The 18882-nt window shown below is 43.1% G+C and overlaps 2 protein-coding genes across 4 annotated transcripts in view; both read left to right on the forward strand.

Moving 5' to 3' along the window:
- The window catches only part of atp2c1 (ATPase secretory pathway Ca2+ transporting 1), a 130421-nt gene extending 122734 nt beyond the window's left edge, over nucleotides 1–7687 (forward strand). For all 3 annotated transcript variants that reach the window (XM_028817894.2, XM_028817892.2, XM_028817893.2), the window contains one exon: nucleotides 2205–7687. In XM_028817894.2, coding sequence (XP_028673727.1) covers nucleotides 2205–2323 — 119 coding nt within the window. In that variant the 3' untranslated portion in view covers nucleotides 2324–7687. The remainder of the gene's footprint in view (nucleotides 1–2204) is intronic.
- Nucleotides 7688–15937: 8250 nt separating this feature from the next.
- LOC114664079 (protein asteroid homolog 1-like) overlaps nucleotides 15938–18882 on the forward strand; it is a 39295-nt gene continuing 36350 nt past the window's right edge. Inside the window, 2 exon segments of the mRNA XM_051936118.1 lie at nucleotides 15938–16116; nucleotides 16119–17308. Coding sequence (XP_051792078.1) covers nucleotides 15960–16116; nucleotides 16119–17308 — 1347 coding nt within the window. The 5' untranslated portion in view covers nucleotides 15938–15959.

The following is an 18882-nucleotide window of genomic DNA, read 5'->3' on the forward strand; positions in this document are numbered from 1 at the left end:
TGTCTGCAGAGAGAGTGTCGACCTCGTCGAGAGGTTTACTTACCTCAGCAGTGGCATTCATGTCTCTAGTGACTCTTCCTATGAAGTCAGTAGATGGATTGGGAGAGCATGATGGGTCATGAGGTCACTGGAATGGGCTGTGTGATGCTCCCGATATCTGTAAAAGGGTGAAGGTCCAAGGATTTAGAGTCCTGGTGCTTTCTGTTTGTGAGATATGGCCGCAATCCAGTGACCTGAGACAAAGACTGGACTGCTTCATGTGTGTCTCTCCGGAGAATCTTTGGGTACCGCTGGTTTGACTTTGTGTTGCTCATGGAGTTCCAAATGAGGCTCATGGAGTTCCAAATGAGGCACATGACCTTGTGAGAGAGCGTCAGTTACGGCACTACGGCCATGTGGTGTGATTCCCTGAGGGTGATCCAGCTCACAGGACACTCATTGTTGAGGACCCGAGCGACTGGACCAGGCCAAGGGGACGCCCACCTAACACCTGATTATGACAGATAGAGGGTCATTTCCGGAGGGTGGGATTGGACCGTGTGTTGCCAACCGGGATCCCGAGCTGTTTCGTTGCGTGGTGGGTGCGGCAATACACTGTACCAGTGCATGCTCCCCAACTTGACTTGACTTAGAGTTGCTTGATATACTGGTACTGGAAAAGTACCAAAAAAATGATTTCAAAACGGTACAGAATCAGTATTTTAGGATTTTCAGTACCCGAAGTAAATGTCAACTTTCCTCTTAATCCCCACTTCACTCCACCCTCATTTTTTTGTTTTCATTTTTTGAAAGACGTCCGTTTTGTTGACATCATGAAATGAATCTACATGCTTTGACACAGTTTGAACTTCAAGAGGTAAGCATTTTGGTTCCGGTACTGAAGTCCAAAAGCTGGTATTGATACACTCAATTTTTTAAAATTTTCTATGTATGCCATTTTGGAAGGTAAATGAGTTGACAGTCTGACACAGGTCACTTCTACTTATAAATATGAACCATCAAGATAGGCAAATCCAATCTGAGCAAACACATGGGAATTGAGCAGTGAGGCTTATGATGCGAGTATAGCCAAGGAGAACTTGAGGTGACCAGGGAACATACACAGAAAGAACAGATGAGAGAGATTTGGCCACATAGGACCAGAGAGCAGCAAATGGAGGACGTGCCTCAAATATTTAAGGAAGAGAGCTGACAAAGTGGATCTTTAAATGGATATTATGGAGGGTTGGATGGAATCCGTGTATAATTTTGAACTCTTGAGTGTGCTGGTGATTGGTGATTTTAACATTTGTGCATACAGAATTCTAGCACACTGTTGCGTAAGAAGCAAGATTGCAAGACCGGATAGTGGAAAACAAGATAGCGTTATAGAAAGCTTTGCGTAGCAAGGAGTAGAAAGAGGAGTCAGGCTTGTATTTATGGGATAAGTAGAGCGCAAAATTATAAAGTGGGTTTTCCTGTTGATTTCTTTATGAAACTCTTTATATTCTGAATTATTTTTTCTCCGTGGTTTTTTTTTTTTTTTTTCGTTTTTGTAACCTTGAGTCCATTTCTGCTATTAACTTTATTGGCTTTAGCCTAAAAATGATTTGTGCCATCCTACCACACCATTTTCCTTTTCCTAGGCATCACCATTTTGTGCAGGTTTGTTCTGGCAGTTGCTAGGGTCTTACTATGGGTGATACCCCGGAGCAGACTGCATTACATAATGTCTGGGGTCAAAGTTATTGAGGCTGTGAAGGGTGAGACTTCTGTATTGTCTGAGTTTGCGGACCAAAGAGTAAAAAATATCTTCTAGTGTATTTAAATTCACTGTATTTAGTAATTAATAAAATCTGTACTTGTATTTTAGCCCAGAATTGTTCACAGTGCTCTATGCCAGCACTCAGTGAAGAGCACTATACACAAAATAAGTTGTATTTTATTGTATTGTTTGTGTGTTTCAAACCACACTGACCAGTTGCTGTTCTCTTTGACTTTGATTTAGTTATAGTGAGTTACAGTTTCAGCTTTTGGCTGAGTTAACGACTCTTCTTATCTGGAGACCTGTATGTCATCATGTATGTGGTATGCCCGCTTCCCTTCCGAGGCACAACAGAATTGGATGTCCTTAATGTGATGAATGTATATTTTATTATGCTGTTGGTTTCTGTTTATTGTTCCATTGTTTTATGTCTTCATTTTCCTTTGTTTTCCTCTTTCAGATTTAATTTTTCTGCTTGGATTAACCTCTTCAGTTTGCATTGTATCTGAGATCATAAAGAAGATACAAAAAGGAAGGGATCGAATCCAAAAAGAAAATGTCCCCTTTCATGAAGTATGATGCATATTGCATCTTATGTACAATTTAGCTGTATCTCAAGATGATCAAGGACTGGAGAAAGCCCCGAGTATTTGGCTGTAATTATTATTTTGTATTAAGACTTGTATTTCAAACTCTTAGTAGCGCATCCACACCTTGAACTCTACAAGGAAGGCACTTGCTGAACTACAGGTGATGTAGGCCACACCGTTTTTTCCTTGAAGATTTGATTTGCTGCTTTTTGTTACAGTATCCTTGTTTAGAGGTATCTATTAAAAAAAAACAAAACAAACAATATTTATGTCACTTTTACTCCTATAATTTTTAGAGCTTTTATTGGTACTGTATGTATTTTTTTAATTTTTAAGTTTTTCTTTTTCCTTATAAAATATGGTGATGGATATTGAAAGTGCAGTTTGGATGTTACATTGAGGCATTCCATTTGATGACTGAGTGATAAAAGATTCTTTTAATTTATGATTATGTTTATGAACAAATTCTGGGAGACCCTTGTGCTATCGTTTTGTATACAGATGACTTAACAGGTGATGACCACTATAAATTCATGTCTTTTTGTGACTGACAAACCTTTTTATACATAAACAAAAAAAAGAACATTTTATGTTTGTATTTTTATGGAGAAAGTGTGAACTGAATTATGTGTGACCTGGTATTGAATGAAACGGGTGCAAATACAGGATTATGCATGACTAAGTACTGAAGTTGTACAGAAATCAGGCTTCATTTCAAGTTTAATAAAGTGTGGTATATTAGTTGTGTTATTGAATAAATGAATACACAAGTAAACAAATCCTGTCAAATGTAATCAGAAGGAACCAAAATTATTCTCCAATGACTGATTTTTTCCTAGTATACTGAAATTAAAGATTAGTTTGATTTGACCAAAGTACTTTGTGGGCACAGCAGTGGGCTGAAGCCTTTTCTGACTTAGAGAAGGTGATGTTAGGTTGTGTTAAATTGTGACTAGGCATGAGACAAAACACTTAGCCCCACGGTACAATTCGTCTGGCAATTCACACTTCACGATATGAAACTTTCGTAAAAGAAATGTACTGAATATTTTGTGTTATTCGCTGTTAGTGTGGAAGAAAAATAGAAAGATGTCTTTACTGCAGTACAATGTTGTAACTTGTTCTGAATGCTCCCGTGATCTGTTTCCCAGCTCATAAAGGTATTACGATCCCCCCCAAATCCCACTGTCCTCTTATCTGACGTATGTCATACGTGGCTGTAGAACTTTTTTTCACTGACTGCACAAGTTTGAAGACGTGAAACAATAAACAAAGGTGGGCAGCTGACGGTAATTCTTACAGTTTCACAAATGTTAATTTTGTTGGAGAAATGATTACAGGAGACGCCCCTTATCTATAAGTGATACAGTCCAAAACCTTTAATGTTGCCTGACACCACAGATAAGTAGCGAACCCTGTATACAAGTCGTTTAACACTTAGATGCTTACCTATGATAAAGTTTAATTGATAAATTATTCACAATAAGACATTACCAACAATAAAAATAAAATAAAATTTAAAAATAAAATAAAAAGTAATATAATAATGTACAGTGGAGTTTAATTGTCCCCTCTCTCCCTCTCTCTTACTCGCTAATGAAACTGTCAGCGCAGCAAAAACGGCATCAGACACAGAGGCGCCCCGACCCCATGTATGCTGGGTTCTCACTGCACACGGAATGCGCCATTGCAGATGAGCCGCTGTGTATAAAAAGTGGTAAAAGCACGTACTCAGAATGGCGCAAGATTTGAAACTTAGAAATCGTTTATTTTTTGGAATTTTTACATTTAACATTTTCAGGCCATAGTAAAAATCCGAGGGTTCTGCTGTAATTAGTTCTTATCTGCCTTTCACAGTTTAAAACCCTGGAGGTGCGTGATTAGAGTCGCAAACAAGGATGTAATGTAAGGAAACACATCTATCAGGGGGTAGCATTTCCTAGGGGAAACACTGCAAAATATGTATTTGTGCACTGATTTGAATGCAAATTTTGTGACCTTTTTTTTTTTGTTAAAAGTAAAAGCCTAAATAGTAACATAAAATATTTATCCTGCAGTAACATCAGACATGTTGCACTGTACTCTGTACACCTGACTATAAGGACCACCTATGATATAAAGTGGGTGCAGTACAAAACCCCCCAGATCTAAATTGATCTTTTTTGTTTTCTGAGCTCACATCAAATTCCAATAACGTCGCTCCAGTAATGGCCGTCTTTTTATATCCTGCTCATGATGCCTTTCGGGATAAGGTTTTCCTTTTCCAGATGTCGCTGTCCATGAGTGCCAGTTTCTTCCACTGGATCTTCAATTCCATGTAGTAGCGGTACATTTAAGATGTCTCACTTAATGGTTGTTATCTGTCCTGTCGTCTGTATAAACACAGGGAACTCCAGTTTCTGTATTACATCCTCCCTGTAGAAGGGGTCTAAGTTGCGTTGAAAGCGGGCATATTGTATTTTTAGTTAGCCAATAAAAGGGGTCATTTTTCTTGACTTCTCACTACATTCATTATGGCTAACACCCTAGTACTATACCCTGCTCGAATAACTTACTTACCTGCAAGCCGTGGGTCCTGACTGGATCTATAAAGAACGTATAACGTTATATTTCCTTTTAAGAAAAATGAGAATATTGACACTCTGTAGGAACCCGAGACCTTCCTGCCGTGACAGTGTCACCTGCATTTGCTCACGGGGTACAGACATAGCGGGAACCAGCATCAGATTTGACTAGAAAATCAAGCGTTTTGAATTTTGCTGCCTTCTCTCTCTGCCATGCTAGTAGACGGCTATTGACAGATCCACTGGTGTATTTATTATTCCTCAATTCTGTTATCTATCCCATTTCAGTGAGTGCACATTCATGCGCACACACAAATCCGGGATGAGGTGAGTCACCAAGTTAAGCCAGAAACCTGCTTTCTTAAAAACCTCCATTCACATGCGGAAGTCTACTTCTGGAGTTCTCCTTTAGCAAAATGTTTCAACGTCATTAAACTGTGCAAAAAAAGAGTTAAACGTCATCATCGGCCGCCACAAATCCAAAAACGAGGATGGAAGTTCTGGAAATTTTTTTGTGTTTTATAAGTATGTTTAGTCCTTCATGTGCTGTGAAGTAAATAACATTTATGCTTGAGCCACCGGTCATTCACGGTATAAACACTGGCCGCTGTGTCACCAGGTGACACTGTTTCAACATATCTATAGCAAATACAAACTAAAACTTAACACTTTATTAATAATGCTTCTGTTACTGGATTGCACACAGCTCACTCTTTTCTCTTTGGTTGTGCGAATGAGCCCTGCAAAGGACTGGCATAAAAGTACATGTGCCTCATGCCTCACATCCAGTGCTGCAGGGATGATAATAACACAGGTATTTTTACTTCAATAAAAAAAAAAGTTGTATTGCGTTAGGTTACTCGTTTTTTTAAAAAGTAATCGGACTATGTAATATTTTTTATTTTTAACATGTTACCCACAACACTGCTCCTGACATTGTGATGTTGAGCTTAGCGCTTCAAGTTAAATTTACCAATTTGTGAAATATTGAGACAGATTATTTCAACCAGGAGGAGAAGGAGCCATGCGGTCGCCCAAGCATTTGACTCTGGAAGTTTATCTTGTGGACTTTTCTAACTGTGGCTGCTGTGTGTGCAAAGCAAAGACGTGTGTAGGCTGACACAGTGCAACGAACTACAAAATCCTTAACTGTATCCCAGTTAAGGGATTATGTGGCCACAAATACGGGTTACTCACGGAAGAAGTCTGCATGTGTTAACTTTATTTCTCAGTGACCATTAAGCCAAACTTCTCTTCATGGCATTTTAGAAACCAGGTTTTATGTATAAACAGGTTATTAAAGCACATGTGAATGCACTCAATGAAAGGAGTTATCTACAGTATGTCCTGAGCACATTGGTGGCTCATGGGAACTGCAGTACAACTGGCTGCTCCCAGTAGACTTTGAGTATATGTTACGGCCAAAACCCAAAGTTCTTCCAGTTCCCGAATTGGCAGCCATTTCGCATTTTGGCCAAGAGGTGTGGCCAAAGTCCGAATTTCTAGAAATGACCAGTGTATATGCTACTTTGGCTGGCCATTTTGCAAAGTGACGAGAAATCCCTGGCCAAAATTCGATGTGCTGATGTAAGACTGTCCACTCAAGGTGCAAAGATGCTTAAAAATTCAGATGCAGATTCAGAAGTAAGTTTTCCATTCTGCACGAGAAACGGCTCACACTGGAATCTGTAGGCACAGAAGAAAAATCACTACGAACCGTCGCATCTTCCCAATCACTGAGCGGCGGCCAAGGCTACTCTTGATGCAGTTGCACTACTAAGTGCGCAACAAATCACTGCTCATGTATTTTTTCTTCCTACTTTGGCCGATCACCCCATGCTATTTCGCAAACTGGCTGGCCAAATCCCAAAATCAAGGAAAAGACTGGACATTAGCTGGTCAAATTACAGCGACATTGGCCATTTCCCAATTTGGCCGGACACTTCCCACTTTGGCTGATTTCGGGTTTTGGCCGTAACATATATAAAAACCTAAGCACTTCAGCAAACAGACAAACAAAACTGTATGGCCGCCATCAGGAACCAGAACAGATGCCGTGACTTTCTTAAACCCCCTAATTCATGAAGATTAATGTTTGTGCTTTGGCAGTCTCAATAGAGTTCAATTTCAAAACAAGCCTGTGAATACAGTGAGCATCTATGAAAAAAACGTTACAATTTCCCATAATTCTCTGATGACGTGACTCGCTAAGTTAAATGCGTGTGTGAAACGTGTCACCTGCGATGCCAGCCCACTTTTACATATGGTTGATTTCTACCCTGTGCATCAGCAGCTTTCACCTTCACGTCATTATGCGGACAGCGAATGACGCTTCTGCCATTGTACAGTCAGTTTGGCCCGCCCTACCTACCTTAGTTCTAATCTTCAGTCCAATTTTGAAATCCCCTGCTTTCGACAAAAGACGCTTCTGTTTGCCATTTGTGTTTCATTTCAGTCGTGTGATTTCGTCTCACGATACGTGGCCATGTTTCGTATTAGCAGTATTTTGTATTGTGAAATTCCATCCAACAGAGTTTTGTCTCATGCCTAATTGTGATTGATACCTGCTGGGCTTGCTCAAAATGTCCTACTGAGTAACTAAAGCCCACCAACACTGGACAGTAACGGCGAGTATTTGGGACACATGGGTAGCCCATTAGAGTTTACACTTTCTAATCAACACGGTGACATACTGTGATTTAGATGCTTTCCTAGAGGAAAGTTTTTTTTGTACTTTTTCTTTCCCAATTGAGAACAAAATTAAAAGTTAAAGAAATTTTCACAAAGCAGATGTGGCACAGTCGTGCTTTCCGAGTTTTGATTTGTGTCTTTTGATTTTTACCACTGCCTGCTTGGGTTGACCGAGGGTTTTCTTTTCAGCACTGTTTAAAAGACTGAGCATATTAGAATTTTTACTAAACATTTCACCAAGTCTTTCATTTATTTAGCTTGACAACAGTGGATGAAACAATGAAAACACTGGGAATGGAAAACTGTGAGTACACAAAGCGCTCAGAAAATGTTTGATACTTTTGGCTTTATCTGGGTGCCAATAAATCGATTTAAACGTATAGCCAAAAGATGACTAATTGTGTTTGAAATAATGGAGTCGTCATAATTTCACATTCACATATGACTGGAAAGCCCCATTTTCAGCAGCCATTCCTCCAGTGTCCTGATGATCGTTTCACTGGTCAACAACAATTTTGTCCCACGTCCACAACACGTTCTGTGAAACAGCATGCTATGTGATTTAGCTGTTGTACAAACTCCACATTATAAACAGTACTTAGCAAAGCTAAATTGGATACTGTAGTGTACCTGTGTTGACTAAAAATGGAGAGATGACACCACAAATATACAATACAATACAATTTATTTTTATATAGCCCAAAATCACACAAGAAGTGCCGCAATGGACTTTAACAGACCCTGCCTCTTTTCAGCTCCCCAGCCTTGACTCTCTAAGAAGACAAAGAAAAACACCCAAAAAAAACGTAGGGAAAAAATGGAAGAAACCTCAGGAAAGGCAATTCAAAGAGAGGCCCCTTTTTAGGTAGGTTGGGCGTGCAGTGGGTGTCAAAAAGAAGGGGCTCAATACAATACAATACACAGAACAAATCCTCAATACAGTATAAAAATAAAAATTTTAGAAGTACAGAGCAGAATTTAACAGTAGATGATATCCCATAATACGATTTGGATTTGTTTGGAGTCCTGGAGACCTCATCCATCAAGTTGCCTCCCCATTTGGCCATTCCACAGCTGAAACAACACTGGGCCTGCCAATCCAATGAAAGGACCCCTCTTTCCCACGATTCCTGCGATCCTCCATCAGGGATGACTTTACCTTAGGCAGGCAGAAGAACTTGACAGGTGGGCCGTGGCACCAAGTGCCACATTTGAGTACTGAGAAGAGAAACAGAATAGGTGAGGGTTAGTATCAAATTCTAACTATCATGTTACTTCTGTTTTAGTGCTAATGACTGACAACAGAGATGCAGTCTGTACAGTTAATCAGCAGCTCTAGTCAGGGTGTGCTAAACTGAAGTAGTGAGTCTTCAGCCGGGATTTAAAAGCTGAGACCGAAGGGACATCTCTTATAGTAGCAGGCTGACCAGTCCACAGTTTAGGGGGTCCTGTAACTAAAAGCTCGACCTCCCATTGTTATTTTATTAATCCTTGAAATCGTAAACAAACCGGTATCTTGAGATCTTAATGTGCGCTCTGGTTTGTAAGTCATGATAAATTCAGACAAATAAGCCGGACCTTGGCGATTTAATGCTTTATATGTTAAAAGGAGGATTTTGAAATCTGCAGACTACAACACTCTAGAGACATGCAATACGCAAGATTGGCTGCCTGTGAGTCAAAATATACACTGTGTGTTAGGCAAAATGGGTTGGCTGGAATCCTGGCCGTTATGGATGGCACCTTACCTGGACAGAAGGTCCTTTTAATGGAAGGATGTGGGTGTTAGTGGTACCTTACCTGGTCGGGAAGTCGTTATAATAGATCAGTGTTTCCCAAACTCAGTCCTGGTGAACTCCTGTGGCTGCAGGTTTTTATTCCAAACAGCTTCTGTTTTTAATTGAACTCCTGGGCTAATTAAGTGAACTGATATTTCCCAAGTTCTGTGTTTAGGGAACAATATAGAAATTAGAAAACTAAGTTTGCTTAAAAAAAAATTAAAATGTACCAAGCAGTTATATAGGAATAATATATTTTTTTTCTTTTTAACAGTATTTTCATCTTGATTTTCATTCTACTTTTCTAGGTCTTCTAATTGTTTAATTAATCCATTATTTACTCATTAGCGGGTTGGTTGGTAAAGTACTTGCAGCCTTTGATTATTTAGTGTTGTTTGCCTGCGTGTCTGCTCTGCTCATTTTAAATTGTCATTATTAAGATACAACAAAGGGGGAAAAAACTGCACAGAGAAAGGGCAAAATATAATGAAATCAACAAAAGAGAGTTAAGCATTTAAATCTATAGCAAAAGCAGAAATATTTCTAAATGTCTTATAAATGTAAAAATCATGCTGCTGTGCTTTTCTGAATGTAGAATAAAAGAATAATAATACCAACTAATTAAATGACGTGGGTTTCCTCCGGGCGCTCCGGTTTCCTCCCACAGTCCAAAGACATGCAGGTTAGGTGGATTGGCGATTCTAAATTGACCCTAGTGTGTGCTTGGTGTGTTTGTGTGCGTCCTGCGATGGGTTGGCACCCTGCCCAGGATTGGTTCCTGCCTTGTGCCCTGTGTTGGCTGGGATTGGCTCCAGCAGACCCCCGTGACCCTCTGTTCGGATTCAGCGGGTTGGAAAATGGATGGATGGATAATTAAATGAGCTCAGTGTTATCAGGTGTTGTCATTGATTAGGAATCTGGTTGGAACAAAAACCGGAAGCCACAGGGGTTCACCAGGACCGAGTTTGGGAAACACTGTAATAGATGAACGGGACAGACTGCTTCCCAGGGCCGTGTGTTTCCCCAGTACACTGGGTGGTGACATCCCTCTGGCATGCTTCCCGTTTGGACATTTACAGGGCTGCATGGGACTTGTAGTTCTGGTGGGGAGCTTTGTTGGGGTCCTCGAGTGGCACTAGGGGAAGCTGCTGGAGGTAGACTCTTCTACCATGGAGAGGCTCTGCCTGACCCAACAGTGCTTCCTGGATCCATTGTGATAGCACTGGAAGGAAGCTGCTCCTCTTCACATGGGTATCAGGAGTCAGAGATGGGAGAGTAGTCGGATGAAGCTCAACTGCCGGGGAGAGGAGAAGGTCGGTCATACTGCCGAAGCTGTGGAGTACATTAAGACATTTGTGGCAATAAATCTCTTTACTGGCATCAAAGACTGTGTCTGTGCTATTGTGTCTACAACACCCCATAGTGGTTCACAACTGTTATACGGTAAGTGTTCTATTTCTGAGTATGGGAGGTTCACGCTAAAGTAATGATAGAAAGTACGATATGGTACCAACAGCTCATCACTTGTTATACAAGAGACATGAGATGCAAGTGTGGCATGCAGGGAGCTGTTGTGTTTGCTACATCCGTTATGTCCTGATCAGGATACCTGAGCTCTGTTGTAAACTTACGGGACCACGGACGTGTATGCGGTCAGACATTGCCCGAACAGACGTTATATGTGACTGTGACGGACGACCGGCTATGGACTCCGGTCGCCACCCCCAGGCCGCTAGGAGGAGCCCTCCGGACAGCATATTGGTGCCCCGAGTTCCAGCAGGGCCTCATGGACTTTGTAGTTTCTATACACAGCCCTGCTGGATACCTTGGGGGCCGCCAGGAGTCGCTGTGAAGGGGCTAGTGGACTCTTGTATGCCCTATAACCCGGGAGTGCATGTCAGTCACGTGACTCGAGGAAGTGACGTGCTCCCGGGATGAAGAGGAGGACTGTTTGCCCTGACCCGGAAGGAAATGGACTTGTGGGTTTGGTTTGGAACCACTTCCGGGTTGGGGGCTATAAAAGGACTATGAGTAAGCCCAGACATTTGAGCTGAGCTGGGAGGAAGGGTGGCAAAGTGTCTGGGAGAGTGGAGGATTGGTTATTGTTATTATTATTGTTTTGTTATTGAGTATTGTGGAGAGGAGGGTGCTTGGTGCACATTATTATTATATAATAAATAATTGGACTTTTATCTGGTGTCTGACGTCTGATCCAAGGGTTCAAGGGGTCACGGAGACTCTTAATCTGTCACAGTGACCCAAAGCTGCATTAGGTCACGATTTTTTTTCTGTCGGGCTTATTTTTCTTGTGACACCACCTTCCTATTTTCATCATTTCGTATCATTGCAAGGCAAAAAATATTAAGTTAAAAAAGTAAATAATGTCATAGTGGTTAATATCTGATAAATATGTTGTGACATTGCGGCCTACGCTTTGACAGGCTGGACTGGTCTCAGAACACAGAGGAGCTATAGAGGAAAAGTCAAAGCAGGCTCTTTTGTCTTCGACGACTGCGTTCCTTTAATGTGGAAGGTGACATTCCTTCACTACTTCTACGTCTCTGTGATGGCCAGTGTGGTGTGTTTGGCCAGTAACATCACATCACGAGAGACCCACCAAATGATGAAGCTGATTTCTAGGGCAGGCTCAGTTATGGGGAGCCTTCTGGACCTGCTGGAGGTTGTAGCAAAGGAGAGAATGAAGACAAAACTGAGTGCCATTATGAACAACGCAGCACATCCTCTCTGTGACACACCAACTCTGAGGACTTGCGGCCAATGAATCATTCAGCAGAAGTGTGTCAAGCAACATGATGGGGGCCTCCTTTATACCAACAGCAATACTCCTTTATAGCGCCTCACTGGAACTGGGGTTCATTTTTTTATTCTTTAATTTACGCTAATTATGTTAATGTTTCTTTTGTTGATTATGTGCATCATTCTTTGCTTCGGATCTTGTTTATACGCTGACTTTGTGACGTGCGTTTACTTGTGTTCACATGTGCTGCTTGGATTTTTTTGACTTCTTGAGACAGCGCATTGTCGTGAAAGTAAATCTTCTTAATTTTAAAGACTCTGTGCTTGCCCATATTACTAGCCAGGGTTTGACAGTGATATCCCTCTCTAGTGGCCATTTTTTGGACATTATTTGGACTTGTGTATTAGGAGTCCCCAAAGCACACAACGGTTGTTTGTTATATTATTATTTATGGATCCCAAATAAAGTTCTTTCCGTCTGTTCGAGCCGCTGACTAGCTGTGCACATTGCACCTCTTTTTGTTTGTCATTTGTACAAAAATGCAAGCATTACAATAATCACAAGCCACTGCTAATCCTCCTCAATTCTGGTTCTCGTCTTGTCACCCTGCTGTGCCCACTTGGTGTCGCCTGCTTATCTTCTAAGATGTCATCTGCCTCATGAAAATAAAAAGAAAGAAAAACCCTGAGGCTGAGGTGGGGACTATCAGGTGTCTCAGGAGAAACAAAAACGAAAGTCACTTCCGAGAGTACACAAGAGCGGCGGCGGGCTCTGCCCTCATTCTACAGACACACTTGAAGGACGACTTCCTAGTTTGAACTTTTGTTGCTGGTGAAAGGAAGGCGAGCCTTCTGACGAGAAATTGTGAGTATCGTGTGTGAAGTCTGACTTTGGAGGACTGTCATGTCAAAGGAGCAGAGGGGGACCGGTGGCCCTGCCCTCACCCGGGGGGACACTTGGGTGTGGCTCGTTTGTGAAGGACAGGGACACAGACACTCCTTCCTTCCATTGGGCAGATGAAGCTTTGGAGTAAATCAAACATAAAAGATCTCATAAATAAATAACCGTGGCGGGCAGTCAAACTGGGGTCCGGCTCTGTCGGTGATCGATTGGGGGTTCAGGAGAGGTGCATGTCAGAGCCAGTATTGATTATATTTTGAGGGGCTGTGATGAGACACCCAGACAGAGACCACAGAGAAACCTCTGAGCAGATCATTTTTAAAGATTCAAGGAAAGTCCAAGAAAGAAGAAACAGAAATGTGAAATACAACCATTCTGAGTTTTGGCTTGTAGTACTTTGACTTAGTTGTTTGTTATTGGTGACAACACTTGATTTCTGTCACTTTTGGCTTTGTTAATGAATAATCCCAGTGAGTGCTGTGTCCGCATACTCGGAAAAACATCCACAGCATTTCCATTGGTTGTGGGGCTCTGCTTTGTCCTGTTTGGGGAGGGGAGGGGGGGTCCAGTTCAGTGGCCTTAGGTTTGTGACTTGGTGCAAAGGAGCAGAGATGAGGGTCAACACCTCCAAATGGTCCTCGGTAGGTTAAAATAGGTTAAAGGTGGAGTGCCCTCTCCGAGTGGGAGGTGAGTTCCTGCCTAAAGTGGAGAAGTTTAAGCATCTCGAGGTCTTGCTCACGAGTGAGAGGAAAAGGGATGGTGAGATAGACAGAAGGAAATAAGTGGGGTTATGCTGCCATTATACTGACCTGGAGTGGTAAAGAAGGAGCCGAGTCAGAAGGTGAAGCTCTCCATTTACCAGTCAGTCTACGTCCCTACCCTCACCTCTGGTCACAAGCTTTCGGTAATGACCAAAAGAATGAGATCACGAGTGCAAGTGGCTGAAATGAGCTTTCTCCGCTGGGTGGCTGGGCTCTCCCTTAGGGATAGGCTGAGAAGTGGAGACATCCGGGAGAAACTCGGAGTAGACCTGCTGACCCTCCACAATGTGAGGGGCCAATTGAAGGGGTTTGGGCATCTGATACAGATACCTCTCTGTTTGGGGTTTTATGGGCACAATCAGTTGTTAGGAGACCCCAGGGAAGACCCAGGGTTCACTAGGAGGATTACATCTATCAGATGGCCTGGTAACACAGTTGGCAAATGTGGCTTGGGAAAGGGACATATGGGCCTCACTGGTGAGACTGTTCCCCCTGTGACCAAGCTTCGGATAAATGGAAAATGGATGGAGGTCTGTGATGCGCATGGATGTCTGAGACTCCATGCACGCTAAACAGAATAAATATTAATGGGTTTATCATAGCGCCAAGAGACATGGGTAAGTTGCTGAGCCCCTTTCACGATGTTCACCTTGATTAAGGAATTCTCCATTAGTGTGGGTTATCAACTCACACTCGTTAAGTCTCTGAAGTTTGGTCACACTGCCTGTCGCTACTACCGATTGGATGGTTTAGTGAGGTCCTCAGATCAGCCTGCTGTGGTCACTCATGGGCAGCTGCCTGAGCACTTGGAAGACATTCAAACTTCACTATAGAGGTAGTAAAAGTCTTAAGAAGGTGTACAGAGGCGATCCTGCAGAAGGATCATTGTTGAACTTCAAGGGGTGAGTGTGGGGGGCTGGCACATCCACCCGACCCCATCTCCCCCTGTTATTCCTCACCTGAGCCAGCATCCTGCTGGAACCCTAACACTTTTCCCATAAAGGAAATTATTTTTTTTTTTTATATCTGCTGGATTTTGCAGAAACGTAATCCCCATGGGTAATGAGAGTTCAGACCAATACATTTATCTATCCATCCACCAACAAATGCCACCATTTTGAGCTCTTTTGTTGTCTACGGTGGCTCTCGGATGCTACCCTGTTACAACAGTAACTTATGACACGTGATGTCATTGGATCATCCCTATTCAAGTTGGTGCCACGCTATCCACCTTTTATAAGTCAAGTCCTGATGTGTTCGCCTGGTCCAAAGGACTTCATTGACACCAAGTGTGTTCAGATTCCCCCAGATGGTCTCCTGAGGACTTTTTCTTGTCAGGACTGACCTCTGTTGGGGTCCAGTGGGTTTCTTCTGGTCCTCATGCAGAAGAAAATGTCTCATTCATTGTATTTTGCCCACCACATTGTCTATGGGACAAGGTTTCCGGTCTGGAGACCATTTCCAGGTCCTTCGTTTTTCAACTGGTACATGACATCCCAGCTTGAGGAACCAAAATTCAGTTTCCACATTGATCACCACTTCTGTTTGGTCCTCTAGGGGTGGATTTGGGCGCTTGTGTTTTGTGGTAGTTCTGGTATCTCAGGGTCTTGTTCATGACTGATGGAAAATGGCAGCATGAAATTAACCAGCAGATTGGAGTGGTGGCAGCTGTTTGGCGGGCGCTGTACCAGTCAATGGTGGTGTTGAAGAGGGAGCCGAGTCGAAAGACATAATTCTCAGTGTACTTCCCCGTCTTCACCTATGGTCATGAGCTGTGAGTAATGGCTGAAAGTACAATTTTGGAAATGAGGTTCCTTCACCGTGTGTTTGAGCCGCCACTCCATGATAGGTTGAGAAGCTCAAAGTGGAGTCGCAGCTCCTCTGGATTGAGAAGAGCCAGTTGTGGTGGTCCAGGCATGTCATAAGGATGCTCCCTGGATGGCTCCCCCTAGAGCTGCTCCAGACCCTGTGGCAGACCCAGGACACAATGGAGGGTTTATATCTTCTCAGCTGGCTTGGGAATTCTCTAGGATGAGATCTGTAGTTGGAAACAGACAGGGACTGTGACCATCACCAGGAGCAAAGGTTAATGAGATGAGATGAGATATTTTGAGCTTCTTCCCAAGCTTGTTTCTCCTCTTGCAACACTGTAATAGTTTTGGAAGACGATTAAATGAATAAATCCTTCATCTTCCTTGTTTTTAACAGCTCATCACACATCGTGACAATGGGAGTTCAAGGATTATGGGGTTACGCTGATCAAAGGCCGGAATTTTTCAGAGATGTAAAGCTGACGAACACCAAGATCATCATTGATGGCAACAACTTTTATTTACATTTTACCACAACTCGAGTCTCGACGAGCGACATGGAGGAGATTACGACTTGTATGCGGAGGCTTTAAAGAGGTTTTTCCAAACTCTATCCGACTGCAACATTCAACCGTATGTTGTTCTGGATGGCTGCTGCAACCACACTGACCAGAAATTAGAAACGACTAAACTGCGGGCCGAAGGGCACATCAAAAGTGCACGTGACCTCTCCATGGGGCGTGAAGGTGAGCTACTGCCACTGCTGTCGAGGAATGTCTTCATTCAGGTCTTATCGAAACTTGGGGTTCCGTTGGTCCAGTGCTTGTTGGAAGCGGACAAGGAGATCGCTGCCTTGGCCAATCAATGGAGTTGTCCGGTCTTGTCAACAGACACGGATTTTTTCATCTTTGACCTCAAGGGAGGATTTTGTCCCCTGACCCAGTTTAAGTGGGAGAACGCCTCACAGGGGCGCATCCCGGCTAAGTGTTATTTCATCAAAAAATTTTGCGCTAATTTCAAGGGAATGAATAAGGATCTCCTTCCTCTGTTTGCTGTGATCAGTGGCAACGATTATTCCGATATGAAAGTGATGTATCGCTTTGTCTGTCACGTGGTTTCCAGTAGCCACACGTCAGCATATAGAATGGAGAAACAGGCCACTGTCCATAGCCTACTGAAATGGCTGTCACGGTTCCAAGACCTAAAAGTCGCCATGGAGAACGTGCTGAATGTTCTGCCCGTCTCTGACAGAGAAGAGGTGCGAGAATATCTCTCCTCCCAAATGCAGGTGTATAAAATACCAGAAAGAAATCTGTCAGGTTTTTTCACAAGCGGGGCGTCTACAACCGATGACATCCAGCTGAGATCACTGCTGCCACGCTGGACTCTCGCCGCATTAGAGAAAGCACAGCTGCCTAAAACGGTCGTCGATCTTTTGGTTCTGCGACGGGTTTTCCTGATTCCTCAAGTCGAGAACTCCGAGCGGCCGAACGCCCACATGTGCGCCCTGCCTATCAGGAAGGCATTTTATGGGATGATTTTAAATGGACAACAACACTCGTCGGTGAGCAGCCCCGGTGGTGATGGAGTGGAGGCTGAACCGTGTGTCGTGGAAGAATACGGCAGAGAGAAAGCAAACCTCACGATGAGCCGCGTGGAAGCAGCGCCGCCACATTCAGCGACATGCATTTCACTGGAGGAAATCGAGAAGGTAAGGACTGTCTTTGGAATTTCTTCTGGCTTCATTTGGTGTTTTCTCTGGTTTTGTTTTCACGCGTTGTGGGTAATTTAAAAGTTGATAAATATTTTGTATGTCTTTATTCGTAAGTTTTTTGAGGTCTGTGACTCAAACTGGTGTGCCAAGGGGGGATTCGGTGCAGGACATTCTGTAAGCCAGCCCCCCTCAGGAAGGCCATAAGGGCTCGTTTATACTTCACACTCAGAACACGTACACACGCATCACGGCTGCCATGCGTTCCCAGAAATTAACGTGATGCGTGTGCGAGTTGCAGTGCCAGCAAAAAGTCGGGGGGCGCCGTGTGCTAAAAGTCGGAATGTGACGTCAGAGTCTCTGTTTACTATCTACATGTGACAGAAAGCCGCTTTGAGGATTGATGTGCGCGCTTCGATGTTTGATGAATGGTTCAATGTGGTGAAGCAAAATGCCGACATACAATGCATTCGTGGTGCTTTTATATTCAAGCGCCCGCACATTCCCCAACATGATAATGACACAATGCAATTTAAAAGTCTCGCATCCCCGGATTGATGGATGTGATCATTAAACATCCATCCTTTTCAGAGATATTTTGGCAAAGTGTCCTTGGAACTTAACGGGTTTTTCAAGCAATTCACAACACAGCGAAGCTGAACCTGCTCTCACCGTGATGATATCTCGCACTGCCACCTGGTGGAACCTTCCAGATTTACGTAAAGTACGCGTGCAAGTATAAAGCGTACAACTCTTACATAGCAGTGGCATCCGCTGGAGCACGTGTCACGAGAAATATAAAGCTTCAGCAAACAAATGGGGGGCATCCTATAAGGCCATCCACTACCAGAGGTCAGCTGTGAAAAGGCAGCGTGCGCCCCCATTGGTCTGGGGTATGGCTGTTTGGGATTGGTTTGGAATCAGAGGCTATTCTGTACCATGACGCCCTATTGGTTGAAAGATTTGGATAGGAATGTATGAAGTTGGCTGCTTCACCAAACTCCTCCTCCCCTCCACTCTCTCTCTCTCATACACACACACACACACCGTGGCCATGAAGAGCCTCAAGCTCAGCAGACATATTGAGACAGGCGTGCGGCCCATCCTGAAGAAAGCTAACCAGAAATGATGACTTGACCAGAGACATTTAAGTAACTACAAGTCTGTGTGGCGCCCGAAACTACACTTTTTTGAAGGATGGCGTATCAAAGGGTCTAAAGGCCTACCTGGCGAAGTACAGTGGACTGCCAAAGTATCATCCTGATTCTCTGCATGACAAAAGATTTGTCCACCTGTTGATGCATTCAGTATTTTAATGTGCTGTAACAACACATTTCCAAAGTCGAAATCAACCCACTTACTGTAGGTAAGGAACTGATGAAGAAAACCCCAAATTGAGTACAGTGATCCCTCGCTATATCATGCTTCGACTTTCGCGGCTTCACTCTATCGCGATTTTTTCTCATACACGCTTACGTCACTATGCATGCGCTTTCTGAGAACTTTTATCTAAGCCCCACGATGGCTCCTAAACGTGCTGCTTTTTCTAAGCCTTCTGACAATAAAACTAAGCG

Source organism: Erpetoichthys calabaricus, chromosome 13 (assembly GCF_900747795.2).
Source record: "Erpetoichthys calabaricus chromosome 13, fErpCal1.3, whole genome shotgun sequence".
In the NCBI taxonomy this organism is placed as follows: domain Eukaryota; kingdom Metazoa; phylum Chordata; class Cladistia; order Polypteriformes; family Polypteridae; genus Erpetoichthys; species Erpetoichthys calabaricus.